Source organism: Columba livia, chromosome 4 (genome assembly GCF_036013475.1).
Source record: "Columba livia isolate bColLiv1 breed racing homer chromosome 4, bColLiv1.pat.W.v2, whole genome shotgun sequence".
NCBI lineage: Eukaryota > Metazoa > Chordata > Aves > Columbiformes > Columbidae > Columba > Columba livia.
Window position 1 is genome coordinate 20170988 of NC_088605.1, and position 20166 is coordinate 20191153.

At 40.3% G+C, this 20166-nt stretch overlaps 1 protein-coding gene across 2 annotated transcripts in view; it reads left to right on the forward strand.

The window, feature by feature from the left end:
- Positions 1–1934: 1934 nt before the first annotated feature.
- The window catches only part of STIM2 (stromal interaction molecule 2), a 66302-nt gene continuing 48070 nt past the window's right edge, over positions 1935–20166 (forward strand). For both annotated transcript variants that reach the window (XM_065060676.1, XM_065060677.1), the window contains exon 1: positions 1935–2164. In XM_065060676.1, coding sequence (XP_064916748.1) covers positions 1972–2164 — 193 coding nt within the window. In that variant the 5' untranslated portion in view covers positions 1935–1971. The remainder of the gene's footprint in view (positions 2165–20166) is intronic.

A 20166-nucleotide genomic window follows, 5' to 3' on the forward strand; every position in this document is an offset into this window, starting at 1 on the left:
GGCCTCCAGCAGTATTGGGTCATTTAGGTTTCTGTGGATTAATGGGTTAGGCTGCAGCCCAGGTACCTTCCTCCTGAGCTTGTACAGCTGAGTCTGTGTGATGTGAAGCAGCAGTGCATCAAGACATGTTACCATTTCATACACTACTTCTCACCATGAGATCTGCTGAGATGTCCTGACCAGCAGTGACCTCCTCCCAAATCCAGAACACAAGCATTGCTTGAAAACAATCCATTCCATGCTGCCTGATTTGGGGACTTGAAAGCACAAAGTGAAAATGAACTGACTTTGCAGGAGGACTTTTAACAAGGATCATTTTCTACTCCAGGCCCACAGCATTTTCACTGAAGTGCTCCCTGTGAGTGTCCCCATCTCACAGCTATTGTGATGTATGGCTTTTCTCTATAGGACTCACGCAGTCTGTATCTTTACACCCCAGTAGGTCTCAGTTATAACAGTTCACACTCATCCAAGAAACCTGCCTCTGTCAGGTACCCTTTATGAATACCTCTCTCTTTGTATTTTAAAATTAACTATTTAATTAGCAGCTGGTTTCTTTGTTTCCATCTGGGGAATTTTACTCTGCTCCAGCTCCCCTCCCTGAAGTTAAACAACATTGAACAAGCTTTCGTAAGGTGCAGGCACTTCATTGTTCTCTTTGCACAAGATATGGTCAGTCACTGTTGGTCTTTAAAGGCTGTTGTATTCAACAACAGAAATTATAAGGCTATGCACAGACTTCACAATGCAAAAGAAATTGTCAGGTTTAGGCACATTTTCCAAATCTTCATGTGTTATATGACTACGTAAAGGTTTTGTGGTGTTGTTTCAGCCGGGATGGAGTATACACATTAACTATGTTGCTAGACAAATTATTTCCTGCTGCATTTAGTAGTGCTACAGCAAGCTGGCTTTCTGGATTCTGCTGACCCGGGGAAGCAGCTAGTGCCGCTCCATTTTATGCTGCTGTGTCTTGTGGCTTTTGCAAAGCACATAAAGGCTTTTCTTAGGACCCTTTCAAAACATTACTGTTATTTCTTAGGTGGTCGCAATAGTTAAAAGTGAATATAATGTTTATATAGCTTTTTGCCATCCATGGTACCTTATTTCCTTTTGCATTGTGAGAGAGAGAATAGATTCGATTTTGTCTTTAAAAGCTGTGTTATTCTTGGTTGACTTGAGACAGACTGGTTGGAAATCCCGCGGATTTCGACTGGACAAAGCATGATACAGATTTTATTCCTGTTCACTGGCTTAAGTGGCAGAAGTTTTTGGTGTTTTTTTTTTTTTAGTTGTTTTGCCAATGTCCTAAACACAGTTAAATTAGGGGTTAGTCTCTGTGAGTGCTTAGTTTGCCTGACTTCAGTTGTATGGGACCGTATTTAAACCACCTTTTTGTTTGTTTTTACGCTGAACTGTAACTTCTTTCATCCATTCTTTCCCTTTAGGACACTTCCCTCTATTGTAGGTGCGGTAAGGACAGATTTAGCGAACTCCAGAGTCTCGGCCACCCCTAAGGCTCCCGCACACCTCCGCTGTCCGACCGCCGCTGCCGGGCGGAGCTCAACCTCCGCACGATCTCCGGGCAGGGCTGACCGGGAGCCGGCCGAGACCTCCCCAGGGCACCGGGGGTGCCGCACCGGGATCCCTCCAGCGCCCCGAGCGGCCCACAAGCCCGCTGCCATCCGACCGACAAGACGTGAGAACCCACTCCTCCCCGGCTCGGCTCGAAACCCCCTCCGCTACTCCCGCCGCGGCAGCGCCCCCGGTCCCGCCCCCTCCGCGGTGACGTCACCGCGCGGTGACGTGTCGCCCCGGCGGTTCGGCGGCGGTGCCCGCCGGAAGCGGCGGGAGGCAGCGTGGGGCCGGCGCTGAGGCGGGTTGGTGCTGCCGGAGCGGGCAGCGTCGCAGTGGCGGAGCTCCAGCCCCTTCCCTCCATCCCTCCTTCCCTGCGCAGCAGCGGCGGTACCGATGAACGGGCTCCGAGCGCTCGGCGGGCGGGCGGCGGCGACCTGGGTGCCGATCTGCCTGCTCCTGCTTGGGCTGCTCCTGCCCGCAGCTGCCGGGGGATGCGAGCTGGAAGCTGCGGACGTTGGCGGTGGTCGGCGGGGAGGACGAGGAGGTGCCGCCGCCCCTGCAGCGGAGCCGGCGGCGGTTGTGGCAGGTAACGGCTCCCGCGCGTGCCGCCGGCGGTGGGGGGAGCATCGCGCCGGCGGGGGTGGGGGGACGAGACGACGGACGCCCTGAGACGAGGACCCTGCCCCGCCCGGCGGGCACCGCGGTGCCTACCGGCGCTTCCGAGCCACCTCCCTCCGCCGCGGGGCCAGCCGCGATGCGGCTCTGCAGAGGGCGCCGGGCCGGTCTGCAGGGGGTCCGGCTGCGGCGGCGGCACTGCGGTACTGCCCCAGCCGGCCCCCCGCCCCTCCCCGGGCAGGAGCCCGCCGCAGGATATGTGCAGGATCCTGTTGAATAGCGATATTGTTGAGAGCCGGAGCCGCCGCTTCCGCGTCGGCTCCCGCGGTGCCGCCCGTGTGTGCGGTGGGTGTCTCGGGCGCCGCCAGCCGCGGCCCCGGCCGGGAGCTGCCGAGCGCGCCCGCACGGCGGGGCGGCTCCAGGCGAGGTGTCCCGCGCCCTCCCGGCGGGACTGGGGGGCTGCGGCGGCCCCGGGGGGGCGGGTGAGGTGACCCACGCCGACGAACTTGCGGGTCCTGCTGTATAGCAGCATAGAGCTCTCTACAAACGCCGCCCGGGAGCCCGATGCTGTAAAGACAAAGGTGTCCACCCTGTACCCTCGGAGGGGCTCTAGTTCTCCAGAAAACTGTGGAAAGCTTTTTTTGCCTCCGCTTGATTTTTTTTTTTTAAAGTGAAATATTTAGGCTACCTACTTAAGGCAAATGGTAATGCCCGCAGTTAAAAACTGAAGCATTTAAAATAATCTAATTTCAGCAGACTTTGATGGCTCCGAATTGCTTATACACATTCTGAATCTATCTTGTAATGAGCAGTAGGAAGCTTTACGGTCTTTAGACTGTTCACTTAGGAAAAAGGGATTTGTATGTTAGGAAGTACTCGAAAACGTTTAGAAGTTTGTCATGTCTCATAATGTGCTTTTCCAAAAGCTCTCTAATTGGAGAGAGAGTGGAGAAGGTGAAAAGGAAGAAAACATACCCTTTCTGAATCAAAGTAGTGTGCATTTTTATCAGAGATAAACTTCTGATATTGTTTGGAATACTATTGACATCTGGAGCTAAAATTACTGAACTTAAGTGGATGAAACATGCATGGGTTTCTTCTCAGTGTAACACTTTAAAAACATGACTTTTAATTATAATTAAGAAAACTTCAACATTATTTCTGAAATAACTCTGAGATAGAGATGCAAGGCTATGTGATCTAGCAATCATGTTTGGGGACAGAGCATTTCTGAAATCTAAATTGTCCAGTCTGTTGGTTTGCCGTATAAACTGAGGAAGTTGGAACATCCGCAGCCTGTGAAGCAGCAGTCGAACCTCCCAAGGGTGTTGTGAAAATGCTATATTGGAAGAGGGTTTTTTTTGCTTTTTTTTTTTTTTTGTTTAATTCCCCAGACCATAACTAAGCTGGTTGTAGGTGGTATTAAACAGTTCTAGCTATGTATAGTGCTGTTGCTGTCTAAATTTCATGCCTAATCAGTTTTGATGTGTCAGCTTGTATGGAAAATAAGTATTTGTGTGGGGTTTTTATTTTTTTAAATTATATTTTATGGACTGTAGAAGTACTGGATTGTTTGTCAGTTGTCTTGGTGCCCCCAGCAGAAAATCTGGTGAAGAAATACATTTATATGAGAAATCTAACATGTTTTAAGTGCATTGATTGTGATATATGACAGTTTGGACTGGAAAATACATATGGTTAAGAGCCATCAGAATCAGCTCCAGTCTTTAAGAGGTTTTTGACATAGTTCATCCATGTTCATCTGCTTGATAAATATGGTGTTTCAGTGGATCACTTGAGTTGTTTGCCCGTCTGGTAACTAACCCCCAGATAGTTTTAAGTTACTATTTGGTAAACTGGAAGGACTCTTGAAAACCAGATGACATGTTCAGGATGTGGGTTTTTTATAATATCTATGATTCTTTCCTTAAAAGATAAAGCTTGCAGATGTGCCGCCAAGTTAGGAGGGATTGCAGAAACTCATCTGGAGAAGAGTAGAATAAGGTTTTAATTTAGTAATTTTGATAAGTTTGAGCAGTATGATTTAGAAGACAAAAGCTGCTAGGTATAAAATGCTGTGTTAGGAAGAGGCTCAACCAGAGGTGTATGTGCAGCACAGCTGGACAAGCAGTCCAGGAGTCCTGATCACGAATTGATCTGAATAAGCAATGTGCAGCTGGCAAAAATGAGTGCTATCCTTGGATATGTTAATCCAGTTTAAATTACAGAAGGCTCTTATTTTTTTCTTTTTGATTGTGCTTTTGGGTCTAGTCTTGAGTATTATACAATGCAGAAAGTACAGAGGATTGAGAGACACAGAAGCTTGTGACCGATGCAAAAAATATTAAAGTATTGCTTTATTTTGGGGAGTGGAAGAGGCTGTGGGAGGAGTGTATGTGTAAGAAGTAGTTTCCAGAAGCATATTTATATATATATTTTTAAAACTCTGTGTTTAACATGTAGGTTAAGACAAAGTAAATTGTAGTGGCCAAGTTTTAGGTTAAATACAAGCTGGAAGTTTTTTACCTATAACAGTCAAATAATGTAGATTGTTCAACAGTTTCCCATTGTTGGAGGTTTTTACTGGTTTAGAGAAGAAGCTGGCAAGGATAATCAAGACACTTTACAAAAAAGGGATGTACAATCAATTTTTAGGACTTGGAAAGCCCCTGAGATTCTACTCCTGCCATATTTTTATCAGATATTCAGTGATTTACTCAATTGTTTATGTAGATTATCATTACTGTTGTCTTCCTGTGTGTATGTGCCTTCTTAATGGTAATTTATAAATGACGGTTGTATATGTAAAACCTGACACTGCTGAAGGTATTTAGTCACAGTCATGAAAATCAGATCAACAAACTGTTTCTACTGGGTGGAACACCATGAGGCTGCTTGCTATTCATTCCAGCTCTGCTTGTTCACTACTTAATTTGGTAGAGAATTTTAAGGAACCTTCTGTTCTGAGTCTGAAGATAACACTGGGTTCTCACATGCAGTTTATTTATTGATGTTTAATTTAGTTTGTAATTCTGGATAATTGTGCATTCCTTTCTTGTTTAAAAATTTAAATTTAATCCGGGATCATGGATTAATTTGGCTGCCTTTCAGATGAGGCAAAGTAGCTGGACCTGTATTTGGCTAACAAATTTCTCTGAAATAAAAATGGTCTAGCTCAATATTGTAAGCCATTAACGACAGCACTACATTGTATGTACTAAAGAAACAATGGACAACATAACATAACCTTTTCCTTGAAGTCATTAATTTTTTTTTATTTTAATTGAGTTTCCATTCTGGAACTTACCTATCATTTTAACGCTCTGAGCTCTTCAAAGTAATCTGACTTCAGCAAGTCAGGGGTAAGGGTTTCTAGAAAATGTCTTTTTTAGCTGCAACCTCACAATTGGTTTTAGCAATTGTAATGTGGGTGGCTTTCTTCTTTGGAGTGGACCCCAGCCGGCCACTCCAGCAATGTTAGCCCAGAGCACGAGTAGGAGTAGGTGTGCTCATCCTAATACTCAAACCCACAAGGAGGGAGGGAGTTCCTGCTCCTTTTCTACTTTGTACCCACTTTGCCCCCAGTGTTGTGGTGACCACTGTCTGTTTCTTTGGCTTGCAGGAATGTTCAAAGAAATGCAGGCAACAGAAAACTTCTGGATTTCTTACCAGACTTATGACATGCTTTTAAGCACTAGGACCAGTGCAAAGAAGAGAGATGATGGGACTGTGTGGGTGGGGTCAGCAGTACAAAGCGTGATCTCCTGTGGGGGTGTGAGTCCAGCACTTGTAATTTCCTTTGCCTGTAGCTGAATATTTCTGCCTTCCAGCATTTTCACTGTAGCTCTCCAGTGCATTCTGCACCTTCTGGTGTCCTGTGAAGTGTTTTTTTTCCCTTGACTATCAGCTTCACCACTTCTGAAGACTTACCTGGTCTTGCTGTTGGGAATTATCCGGGTTATTTAGCTGTTGTTTTCTTTTTCTTGTCTTACAGCAGTCAGTAGTAGACCCTTTCTTGAAACCCCTCAGTGGCCCTCCCTGAAATTCTGTGACTCAGTATCATCCCTCCATCAGCAGGTTTTTGTGTTGCACTTTCAGCTATAAGCTTTCTGAAGACAGCTCTGCTTTTCTGGGGGCCTCCTACCAGATTCTGGTTAGCTGCTCCTACGCGACTTAGGCATGACTCATTTTCTTCTAAGTGATCAGTGATACTGATCTATCATAACTAGGTTGAGCTGCCATGTATTTGTCGAAGGAGGACTGGACCAAATGACAGAGGCAGTTGATCTTGATAAGATTTCCCATGATGATTCTATCATTATGAAAAACACTTAAAAATGTAGTTCACTTTTTTAAAAGTAAGCAATTCAATGCTTGTGTGCTGTAACTTGTATGGCCTTTTGTATTTCATATTTGCTCTCAATCAGCACTGGGGGGAGGGGAAGGTGCTGCAAAGAGCTGTGATGTGGGAAAGCTAGGAAAACTACTACAGGTTTGGGTGTGGTTGGTTTTTTTTTGGTGTGTTTTTCTTTTTTTTTTTTTTGGTAATATTTAGTGCATTGTCAAAAACTCCTCAGAAGTCAAAACTCTTTTATATAAGAGTTGATGCTAATTTACTGCAGAGATCCTTATGTATGAGAAGACTTCATTTGGATTCGTTTGTTACATCCTGTCTCTGAAACTGGCTTTTTAAAATACAGGAACTTGAGATGTTTATCTTGATCACATATGGTGTCCCTTAAGAGTAAATAATCACTATGTATGTTGTCTTAAAATAAGCACATATAAATTTACAAACCAAGGTGAGTTTCAAGTTATTACATAAGTTAGTGTTATTCTGCCTTTGGATACTACTAAGTCTCTCCTGTTACTATGGAAACTATCTTTGCATATCTGAAAGGAGGAGGGGTGAATAACAGGATAATGCATTGTTAAAATTTAGGATTAGCATAAACAGAATGTGATGATTGCCTCGTTACGATAAAATTTGCATTCATTTACTTGATTTCTGTGGGCACTTTAAACTTAACTAAAGAGAGTCCATTACTTTTTTTATTAGATTTTATTTTATTCTGGTCCCTGCTTCTTTTGCTTCCAATGCCAAAAGTAGCGGCATTTTTCAGAGACCTGTTAGAGGAATCCTTAAATCTGCATAATGAAAAGTACTCCAGAGTTTTAACTAAAATCTGTCTTGAAAATTGTCGATAATGTGCTTGCCAGAGCATTTGAGAATTTGAGTTAACAGCACTCATTATAACAGAACTGCTGACTCATTTGAGTCAACAGTATTTGAATTAACAGGTAAGAACCACCGACCTTTAAAATCTCATTCTGGTGGTCTCTAGCAAAGATTTTTTTTAAGTATGTTAGGGGAAAATTTCTTCTCTATGCAGATAGTGTTATACTATTGCAGGTGAATCTTGCTTCTCCGGTGATTCCCGGATGCAGAGGTGGGAGGGAACCTGTCCCTGCCTATTGCAGCTTGTATGGGAAACCACAGGCATCACCACAGAAACTTGTGTGAATTGCAATGGTTGTTGCGGCTACTTGGATTGTGTGAAGCTTTAACTTGTTAAGTAGCTCAGAGTTTATAGGAATGCAAAGATAGCTTTGATCCTTTTCCTCTAGGCAATGCTTTCTGTTTCCTACCTTTTCTTCTGCATCACGAGGCATTTAAAACTGTCAGCAGCCCAGCCCCCTGGTACTGTCTCCAGTTAAAATGTTAAGACCTGTTTTTTTTTGTGTGTGTTTGTGTAGTTATTGTTGATTTGTAAAAAATTGTCATGTGTTCAGCTTCTAAAACTCTTACCCTCAGTAGATGCAGTAAGCCGGTGAATTTTCTGTTTGTATGCCTAGATGTAAAGCAAATAAAAATAATAAGTCTTATGTTGGTTCTCTCTAGTTATAGTCTGAAAATGACAAGCTTGATTAGCTTCTCCTCAGAAATGCTACCCAGGATTTTGTTTTTTTTTAAGAACAACAATCAAGAAGTATTATACTGTTAACAAATAAACAAAACCACTCACGTGGTCTGGAATGATTTTGAAACAAATACAAAAGTTAATTTTTCTACGTAGGAGACTTCCTTCTATTGTAGTTTTGATCCTAGATTGCTATATGTAGAAGGTTACAGAATAGCTCCTTGCTGTGAAGTTGTATACCTGTATGAAAAATACTGTTGGCTTAAGTTATTTCCATTGCCTAAAGATGTAAAAATGATTTTTAAGTGAAAATGAAATTGGTTTTAGTGCTAAGTGTTGTTTGCTATTTTGCTAAGTATGAACTGTATGATATCATGTAGCTCCAATACTTCTATTGTGATGTGGCAGGAAGGAAAAGTGCATTTATATCCTTTCCCGCTTGCAATTTTTAGTTGCAAATGAAATGCATCAAGGCAGCTCTGTCTTCTCCAGAGTATATTTTTAATTTTTCTTTGAAAAACTTAACTTTACCAGTACTTTTTTGGAGTGTGGCTGTTTCAATCCCTTTTCTCCTACCTGGTTCATGTTCCCTGAATATATGTACTGAAACGTGACTATCGGTGCAATAGAGAGTATTGTAGTTACTTTGGAAAGAGCACAGTAATATGTCAGTCTAAAGTACAGGTAAGAGACTGTGAAACTGAATCCGTTGGCTTCAGTGAATGAACCTATATTACGTATTCTCTGGGATTTCTTTTTAAGACTGAATTTTCAGTAAATTAATATTTTGCTTTTGATCCTGTTAAACTGTACTCTTGATAATTGATCTTATTTTGGTTGTGTTGCAGGCAGTGATAGGAAACCTGTAGCTCTGAAGTCTTTGAAGGATGTTGCTTAGTTATTGATTTAAACTGACCTTGGTGTGTGTAGGCCTTTTCTCCCTCCCTGCCTATTCTGTGTGTTCCCGCTGCTTAACATTATCATGGCTGGAGATGAGTTAGTTTGGGGAAACTGGTTGAGCTGAATGGTGGAATTAATTTTTTTTGCAGCAGGGTCAGGTCTTTGTTTCAGGTCAGTGCACAGTTGTGCAAGAGCATCTGTGAGAAGATACCAGGAGGAATGCAGTACTAACCATTTTAGTAGAAGCCCACATATGCCAAGTAAGTAGTAAGTGATTGGGAAAGGGAGAAGCAATGTTTTAGACAGATGTTACCATCTGTGAAGTTGATAATGACATTCAAAATTGGTAAGGAAATACTTCCGCCATACATAAAATTTATAGAGGTAGACTATTGGATTAGCAGTAGAGCCAAGATTTTAGCAGAGCTTCTTAAAGAGCTTGGTTATTATAGATCATAATAGCCTACAGAAAAATATGTGTTTTGGAATTAAACCTTTGTTTTGGGAGTTAATTTGGTTTTTAATATTTGATTTTCTGTAAGAGAGAGTTTATGTCTAGAAACTAAAATCAATGGACTATGACACTTGCCTGGCATACCTATTTACTTCTATAACTACCTGAAGGGAAGTTATAGCCAGGTGGGGATTGGTCTTTTCTCCCAGGCAGTCAACAATAGGACAAGGGGGCATGGGCTTAAACTCTGCCAGGGGAAGTTTAGGCTGAATATTAGAAAGAAATTCTTTACAGAGGGAGTGGTCAGGCATTGGAATGGCCTGCCCAGGGAGGTAGTGGACTCGCCATCCCTGGAGGTTTTTAAACTGAGATTGGACATGGCACTTAGTGCCATGATCTAGTAAACGGACTAGACTTGGACCAAGGGTTGGACTCGATGATCTCTGAGGTCTTTTCCAACCCAGTTGATTCTGTGATTCTGTGATAAAGCAAAACTTATTAAATGTGATTGTGATTTTATTAATACAGGATAGTAAAGACACATTCCATTCTGATCCAGGTGTAGATGTTTCAAAGAAAAAAAACCCACCTATCTGAACTCTAAATGGATCCAAATGACTACTTATAAACTTTGTTATAAAAGAATCCAAGTAAAACTGGTTTGTTTCCTTTATTAAGTAAACATCCTTCCTAAGATACTATGCATCTGTGGTATGTTTCTCTTTTGTCACAAAAGCACCCAGACACATGTTTTATGTTGCCTCATGTCTGTTTATAACACCCTAATAACAGTAGTCGAGGCTCTGATTTTTCTTGATGTTATTGAGCGTTAAGACTTCAACAAAATGGAAGCTCCGTAAACAACCTTGGCTGTTATCAGGTCCACAGAAATTGCTATTTCCTTACAAAAGAGTGATAAGCAATCACAGGTGAAATGTTGTCTTAATGGGCAGAAAAAGGATGCATCTTCACGGAGCTAGATGGTTACAAGTGGAGCATTATACTATGTAGTGAGTGGAAGTTTGGCACGTGTGGCGGGATGATGAAGGGGATTCATTAACTATAGTTGCCTGCAGAGATCTTAGATGGCATTTAATGATACTGTGTGACAGAGTGATGAGATGGTAGTGTCAAAGTGCAAAAAAGTGGGGCAGGGAGAGAGAGAAGGAAGGAGCTTATTTTATTTAGTACTTTCATACTGTTAAAAGTATACTTGGTCTGGATTTAACTGAATAATTTCAGCTCTGATTAGCTGTTTACTTGAACTTTTTGGGAGTAATAGTGGCTTGTTCTTTGGAAAAAGCCTGGTTGTTGGTCAGGAAGAAACACTACAAGTTATGAAGAAAGGAAAATAGTATACTAATTGTTCTCACTTGAAAGGATATGTAAAACTAGAAAAGGTTTGAATCAAGCTTTTGTATATACATTTTTGTGCATGAAGAGAAACTAGAACTTCTTGGTTTTAAAGGATCCGCCCCGTGGCTGTGGTACTTGAAGCTAAAGCCAATGTATGTTGGCAGCTATGGTTTAGGCCTTCAGCCTGTCCTCTTCCTCGTGCTGACCTATCTCAGTTTAGTTGTTGTATTCATTTTTTTGCTGGAGTAACTTGGTGAAGTTGACTAAGTGAAGGTCAGATGGATCCTGGGCTGGAAGCAAGGGAGGCCAATGAGGTGGAGGGATGGAGAAATAGGAAGAGCATTGGGGTTTCAGATGGGTTTCAGGTTTTAGGAGGTGATAGTGAGGATGTGGTAGAGTTTTTTTGAAATGATTAGTTTTATAAAGGGGGCAACCATAGGAAGACCGGTAGTTGTTTTCATGCTGTGAGACCTGGGGGCATTCATTGAAAATCAGAAGGTTTAGATATATCCCACCGCTTTCCGTTTTCCTGGAGGAAAGGAGAGAGCACATCTGTGTGAACGAGTGGTGTTAAACTAGGAATCTCATAGGAGTGCAAAACCAAAATGTTTTGTTTCAGGGAAAATTGTTCTTGCCATCACCCTTTGTACTGCACCACATGCTGCTAACTGGTGCTGCGCAAGGTTGAATCAGAATGGACACCTTTAAGTCAGTGTGGCCAAATCATATGTTTTTTCTAGTCTTCTGTGGAACTGCAAGGGGTGTTGGAGACAAGACAGTTTGGCAAATACTTGCTGTTTCCCATTAGCATTTCATTTTTAGTTTTGTGGAAATGTTTAAAGTGACTGCTAAGGCGGGAAGAATAAGAGTAAAATGGTTAAAGGAGAATGTCATAAGGTGGTAGTAAACTGCATCATAATTTATATGATAAGTTTTTGGGAGATGATGATTTTCAACTTGAGAACTGGCAAAATTTTTACTGGCAGTGACTAACTGTGTAGATTGATTTTTATTGAACTGTGTTTATTCCATTGATTTGTGTTCATTTGCAGTGTCCTAAATGGTATCTTAAGACTGAAATTTCTTCCTTGCCAGAAGTTAGTAAAATTACAATGACTTTTTTGTTATTGATTTTTTTTTTTTACCACTTCTAGCTTTCTATGCTCAAAATGCTGTCAGCAGCAGATTAACATTCTTACAGAAGCCAAAGAACAACACAGCCATTGTCTTGTTACCCAAATTGTTGCATTTTTTCTTTAAATATGGAAGTAGTAGTTGGTTATTAATTTGAATAGAATTTTTAAAGTTTTAGTACAAATGTTTTAATAAGTATTTCTTTAATTCTGGTCATTTGTTGTTCTGATACTGTGTTTTTTGGCTCTATACACTGTTTGAGAAAAGTTTAGGCAGAGGACTAAGCATACCAACTGAAGATACTGAGTTTTCGGGATACTATGATGTTGCTAACCTGCTTATAGTCTAGATGTAGTGCCTTGCTGTCTGAGATGAAAGAACCAGTGGCTAGTCTTTTGCTTTCAGATCTTACTGTGGGTGAAGTGGAGATTTTAAGCAGCTGTAGTGTTTTAGGTAGTAGTGTGACAATTTTGAAGATCAAGCAACCTGTTGCTGAGTATCAGTGAACCCAATTTGCTTTGGAAAACGGGCTTTTGCTCTATAGCTCCTACCAGGCCACTCTTATTTACAGGTTGTTGAGGGAAAATAACTTTAAAGAAACTTTTCAGATTTTCTGGCCTCTTGTCTTTTTTTTTTTTTTTTCCTCCAGAAGGTTTTAGAAAATGAAAATGATTGTTTCAGTGTTTCTTGTATGATTGTGAATATTTTAATTGAATCTATCTGGTCTTGCCATGAGTTCTGCTCTGAAAACTGACTGCAGAAATGTTTCATGAATGTGTCTTGTTCAGTTTGCGTTTTTCAAATTTTTTTTGGTCTACACAATAAAAATGGAGGTGGAAGTGAAACACTCTGGTAGTAACAAGAACATTTTGCACATGAAAATTAAGAGAGGTGTGGTGTTTGAAGGAGTGAAAATTCAGCTTGCTTTTCTAGGTCTGTGCTGTATTCTTCAATCATCATAAAGGACAAGCTTAATTCTGGTTTGTTTATTGGGAGTGTAGCAAGAGACTTGTTAGAAGCAGGAAGGAGCATGTATTTCACTATCAAGACAGAGCTATAATTATCTTCTCCTTGCCAAGTTTTGCATTCAGAATTTTGGAGAGGACTTAAATATGAAATTCTCTGGCACTGTCTGCATGCAGATGAGAATTGTAAACATCAACTGTAAACTACGATGGAAAACAACAGCATAAGTCCTGGAATCACCATGGAGGCTGCCATTTGTACAGCTGCTTGGATATTTCAAAGAGCTCCTGTTTGGTGAGGTAGTGAATTTAAGATCAGAACTTGAATATAGAGCATTTGTATTGTGTGGAACTAAAGCATATATGGCATTTTGGGCTACAAAGATGATTGAGGTCTGGAGCATCTTTGTTATGAGAATAGACTGAACTGGGTCTGTTCAGGCTGGAGAAGGCTGAGGGGGGATCTTATCAATGTTTATAAATATCTGAAGGAGGGTGGATGTCAAGATGATGGGACCAGACTCTTCTCATTGGTGTCCAATGGTAGGATGAGGGGCAATGGGCACAGACTGAAGCATAGGAGGTTCCATCTAAACATGAGGAGAAACATTTTTACTTTGAGAGTGACAGAGCACTGGAACAGGCTTCCCAGAGAGGTTGTGAAGTCTCCTCTGGAAACATTCAAAACCCGCCTGCACACATTCCTGTGCAGTCTACTCTAGGTGAACCTGCTTTAGCAGGTGGGTTGGACTAGATGATCTCCAGAGGTGCCTTCCAACCCCAACCATTCTGTGATTCTGTGATTTCTCTTAAATATTTTACCTAATCCCGGGGCTATTGGATACCTAGTGGAGAGCGTATTTCCTGGATGTTTTCTTAATGTTAGTATGTGAAGTAAGTGTAAGTTAGAGACATGGTAGAGGGTGAACTATGACGTTTGTACTGGTGGCAAGTACAGGTGCCAGTGCTAATGATGAAGTTCTCCAAGTATTGCAGCTGTAAGTGCTAGGGTGAGGTAAATACTGTACTTTAGCTGTGCATCTTGTTCAAGAGCTATAAGGAGCCTTCTATGTTTGCATGAATAATGAGCCTTTGGCTCTGACACATTCACTTGTTTTATAAAATAGCCTTACCTGATGGTCTCAGATTTCTCATTTGGAAACATTTTTAAACTTGCTTCCTCTTTGGCCTATCTCAAACTTCTGTCAAACACAGATTACTTAAAAGTGCAAGTTCTAGTTAGCTCATTTGTTAAACAGCCAAACCTCCTTGATTTTACTGATTGCGTGTTAGTAATTTTCTGTTTACCTATTGAAATGGATATGAAGTTTAGTTGTGGTGAAAGCAACTTCACTTATTTGTCTCCTAACCTAGAAGCTTTTGAGGATCATTTGGTATACCTAGATATCTCAATACGGGTTAAATACTTCTACTATCAGAAACGATGTTTTATTATTGTTAGGGTGTCATCATCCAAAGGATGACTTTCAGCCATCCTTCAGCTCTTGTCCAGTTGTCGTCCCTTACAGAGGAAATAGAGAAACAATGTTTTCCATTTGGCAGGGCAGGCAGGAAGCTTTGCTGTTGGCTTCAGTGCCACTTCCAGAAGGGGCTGAAGCATGTTGGGGTGGTTACTGGTAGGGTACAGGGCCTAGAGCAAGGGAAGCAGCCAGCTCCAGAGCAGCTCTTGGTGCCCATAGTCAGTATTTTCAGCAGTGAGCTCCTACCTTCTCTTTGGCTTTTCTGCCTGGCTGTTCCTCATGCCAGGGCTATTGTTGTTGTGCTGGACTTTGAGAATGTGGCATCATTTAGGAGCTGTTGTTTCAGATCATGCAAACATAAAGACGTGGTGGGAAAAGCGTACTTGGGTGGCAATTACTGTGCAGTTTCCTGCCTCACCTATTCATTATTTTCGTTTGTTGTTTAACACTGTTGAGTTTGTAGAACTCAAAGGTGTTAAAAGTGCTTACCCATGGTGTTATTTGATCAGACGCTTTAAGGATGGAATTAGTTTCACGTCTCTTGAGGTGTCGGCATTTGAGCTAGAAATCTGGGCTCTTTCTGTAACAGAGTAAACTTGTTTTGCCATGAGGTAGAGAGCCCCGTTTGGACATGTGGATCACACCACTAACCCTACTTGCTGTGTCAGTTAGATTCCTGCTGAGTGTGAAGAGGATACGTACTTCAGATATAGGGGAAAAGTGTTGCTCTCCTCACTTCTAGTGAGTACTGTTCTAGGAGCCTTTAACCTGTTTGACTTTAGATATAAACAGTTTTTGAGTCAGGTGTTTCTGCCATGTTTGTTTAACATGTTTAAATTTTTTGAATGCTACTGAATGAATAATTACTTCTCAGGCTGGATATTAATTTAGTATTTATCTTTACAGTGCTGCTTAAGTTTTGTTTTCTATGTAATTTAGCTTTAAAATGTTGCAGGATTAGGTTTCAGCCTATCAGTAATGTTACCCAGCAAGCTGTAATTAATGTTACTTAGTGGAGTGGAGGCGATGTTAACTCCTTCTCTGTCTTTGGTAGCCTTGTTAGCTATAATTTATTACTTTCAGAAGTTTTGAGACTTAGTAGATGACGTATTTACTGGAGAAGATGACCTATGCTTGAATTCACTTCAGCTTTTGAACAGTTTCACAAACTTCAATTGAATGGTTGGGTTGCAGGGTAAGGAAATTAATTTTTTTAGGATGTAATGTTTCATAATCTGTTTTGTAAGATTCTTTTAAATGTCTTATCTGTTGAGTCATGCTGTTGAATTTGTCTTGCCTCCTCCACCCCAGCAAATCTTGTGGATGTTTTCTATGTTCTGATTGTGTACCCCAGCCTCCTTAACAGGCCTTCATACCTTATTTGATTCACCATACATATTTTGCTCCAGTTTAAGAAAGGGAAAGGAATACTGAAAAACTAAACACAGCCATTCTCTATTGCTAAACTTCTGATGCAGGAATTGTGCGGGTGTTGTAAAATGCTGGGTACAACAACACATAACTGAAAATGCTGTGTAGGTCCCAGAAGGAATTTCTATGCTTTGCTAGATTTTTGTGTGTGGATATAACATGCTCAGCTGGTTTTAGATGTATCAACCTGTGTTCATGAGAAGTACCAGAAGTAAAGATTACACAGCCATCAGTTAATGTGGTTCTGAAACTCTTAACAGAAATATTTTAGGTCTGTAGATAGGACTGGAGCATAGCTATGGAAAAAGGAAAGAACAATTCCACCTCTGCATTAATTGCATCTGGGAACTTCAAGTAACGCTTTGTACTTCATAGCAGAATGTTGTGCTAAATTAGAAATTGTGATATCCTCGCCCACAATTGTTCAGTATCATGCAACTGTGATTGGTTTAGTCACAAGCAGAATATTGGTCTGCCTACTCTCTTTGCAAGCTACTGTAGCACTGGAGTTGCTCTTAGTGGTTCATTACTATTCATACGTGTTTTGCAGAAGGGAGGATGAGAGTTGTGGCAGTGTCTTTCCTGGTGACATAGGCTTATCTCTGAAAAATATCAGAGAGAAAGAGAGAACCCCAAATCTTCATGAATGTTTGGTGACATATAATCTGCAGCTTGTTAGGAGGCTACAGTTTTCCTGTGTTTGAGGATCTTGGGCTAATGCTGGAATCTGCAGAGAACTCTTAGTTGCTATATCTGACTAATGCAAGCTGCAATAAATCAAATTAAATTCTGTACTGTACTTCTAAGCACAGCTGAATATGTTCCATGTAATTAAGGCTTCTAGAAATCTGCAGGGTAACTCTTTATATGCAAATCTTTTAATAACTAAATAATATATTTAGAAGTAGTGATTTGTCTAGTATAGAATGACTTATTCTGTCAAGTAATTTTTCCACTTTTTATGTGTGTATATATATATATATATATATTTTTTTTTTTTTTTTTTTTCCTTGGGCAATACTCTGGATTTGGTTGCCTGTCCAACTTTTGATCACACCTGTTATTTACCTCCTTAGATGAATGTCAAATGGAACTTGCTAAGCAATGCGTTCAAAAGAAATAATAATCCAGAAATAAATCTTTGTGCAGCTTTTGCTTTTATGTTGTTTACAAGGTGGTTCACTTCAGATAGGGAGTCCATGATATGAGGGCAAGTACTTGAGAAATGTGGAGTTTGTTCTTAACAAATATGATGCAAAGCCATTTAGATTAGTTAAAGCCTTATTACTTTTTGTGTTTTCTGCCCAATTAATGCCTGTATCATTGCAATCAGAGTTTATGGTTGAGCCAACACTTAATGGTGGGAATGATTTTTGTGTTCAGTCTAACACACCTAATATTTGTAAAAGGACTTTACATTCGGTATTATAGTGATAATAATAACCCCTCTGAACTGGGACCTTACTTGTGTATAGTGACACTAGTAAATGCCTGAATATTCCATGAATATGAAAAAAATCCATAATAAAAGTAGCATAGATAGCTTTTAGCAAAAGGTGTGTCAAAATTAATTAATCCATTCTGTCTGTGCACCTGCTTGGTGTAGCATTTCATGTGCCAACCAGCTGTTACTGTTGCCCAACCAGATTGTAGAAAGAACAGAAGAAATAAGAAAATCAGAGGCAAATTAGAACAACTACTGAGAGGTTGCCAGTATGTTCTTATGAAAGTTCAACAGAGGATGGGTGCTGGCTGAACACGGGTAAGGAAACAAAATAAAAGTTGCCAGTGAAATGAGGGTTGGGCCAGGGGAAATCTCTAGTCAAGGAAGGATGGCGAAGATTGTGCATGCTGCACAATGCATTGTGAAAATACTGCATCTGTTTAGAAGAAAACGCCTTGGCATTAATGACATTTAGATGTACAAGTCACTAAGGTAGCAGCGGTGACAGACTGGTTTTGTATAGAGTTCTAAGGGGTGCATATGCAACTTCTAGCCATAAGCAAGTTGGGAAATGTTGCTTCATATTATTCCTTGTTTCTCATTCTTTTGGTGTGTTTGTTCATGTAAGTAAACAATATTTTGTCCTAACTGTTTAAGAAACAAGTATAAAGCAAAACAGAAATGTGAAATTAAGAAACATCTTTCATTGTGTGGTTTACTTTTTACATGAGAAATGTGGTAATTCTGAAATTTTCCACTCTGAGGGTGCCTGGCAGGTTACAGTGTGTATTATTTATTCCACTTATGGCGTACCCTCTTGCATACTTTTGTTGTGACTGGAAGTTACTAGCGAATTCACTGATAAAGCACCCTTTGTTTTTAGGGTAGGGTTTAGTAATTGGTTTACTTGGAAAAAAAAAATATGGTTTTGTAGAGTTTGTGTCAGTGTATGCATGAGAACTGATTGCCCAAAAAATAGTACTACTGAAATTATGCCACAAGAAACCCTGAAGGTTGTTTTCACTTTTCTGTAAGTGATTTAGCCATACTGATGAGTACTTTGTTACTGCCAAAGACCTGGATAACAGACAAAGACTGTTGTATGGTTGTATCAAATTTTTATGTTGCCTAATTTTTTAGAAGAATTAATGGAATCAAATTTTTATCTGACCATAGATTTTTATGGATCACTGAAATATTGTATTTGGAACAAAGTGATCTTAGGCAATATTTTTATTGCTTTTATAAAAGGGAAAACTTAGTTGCATTTCTGCAGAGCATATATCGCTGCCGTCTCTTATTCAAAACCATTTTGCTGAAGTTTCACTTCCTGTTGTGGGAGAGGATTCAATTTCTGTGGCATCAACTTTAACTCAAAAGCCATGTATATTATTTATGGTGTTGCAATGTGGAAATCCATGGAGGCTATTTAGGAGTATTGGAATAATAGCTTTTTCCAGAGGTGGTCCTTTCAGACAATTGATGCTATTATTCAGAAATACAATTTTAGGCATATTGTTGTGTGCTTGTCCCTCCTCATTGGTCCAAAAGTGATTGGTTAAAACCTTGTTTAAGAACATAATCATTACCTTCCAAAACTGGTGAAGTAGCTTATCTATTAGCTTAGAATATCAATCTGCCTGGGGCTTGAGAAAAGGCTCTTGCAGCACATAGTTGCAGCACAGTGATTCAGTGTCACTCTTCCTTACAAAAAAACATTTACTAGTTGCCTTATGTCTTGAAGTGTGAAGACTTATTCCAGAGTGCCTGATTTTTATCTTACATAAAATAAACATGGCTTTGTGCTCCACACTTAGATCTCGCTTTGGAAAATGTTTGGTGTCTTGGACATGATGATCAGTAGAACTCATTGTCATAACTATGTGTGTGTGTTGTGTATTTTGTATTGGTTGGGTTTTTTTGTTTGGTGTTGTGAGGGTTTGTGTTTGGTGTGTGGTTTTTTTTTTTTTTTTAATAGCTAATAGCTTTTCAAAATACTATATAAAAACCAAAAACCAGAACCAACACTCTCCGGTTCATTTTTCTCTGATTGGTTTTCTATCACTCTGCCTTTCTGTTGTTTTCATATGGCTTTTCCATTTCTTCCTTTGGAATTATGCTCACTGCGTTTGGAGATGAGCAGAACAGAACACAGTACTCAAGCAAAGGAGGTGTAATTACCTTTGCATTTCTCTGTTTAGTAACTTTTAATAGCTGCTTATTAAGCAAATAACTCAGTGGAGTTAACACCAATTAGCAATCTTTCTTGTAAGAAATTCTCTGCTAAAACAAATTCCACTGTGTATAATTACCTCAGGTGACTTACTGCACAGATCAACAATGGTGAATTTTTCTGTGACTTCACCTCCACATCTCCTGCTCCACAGCTTGGGCTTGGATTTCTCTTCAAATTGTCATAGATGACATTTGCTGTTGACACACTTTACTTGGTCAACAGCAAAATTCATTAGGATGGAAGAAGATTGTTATGCTTGGTATCACTTCTGCAATTGAACTTGTAGCTCTTCAGCATTGATAGGGCAAAACGGGGAGGGAGTCTTAGTTCTTGTTTTGACTATAAACTGAGAAGTCCTCTGAGTATAAAATATTTGCTCCATACATTGTGTTCAATATTTCTCTGCTGTATTTGTATCCTGTCTCTGATAAATTGTCTTATGTTTGGTTTTACATGTTTTACTGTCTCTTCTATTGAGTACAACAGCTTATGAAAAAGATTTTGTACGATTTGGTTGCTGTTGAGTTTGGCTTCAGATAAAATACTAGATTACCTTCAAGAAACAAAGCCAGAATTTTCCAGAAAGAACTGAATGTGGCTGTTTTTCTCCTAGAATGTATTTATGCAGCATTTGGTGTGTTGATAAGAGGC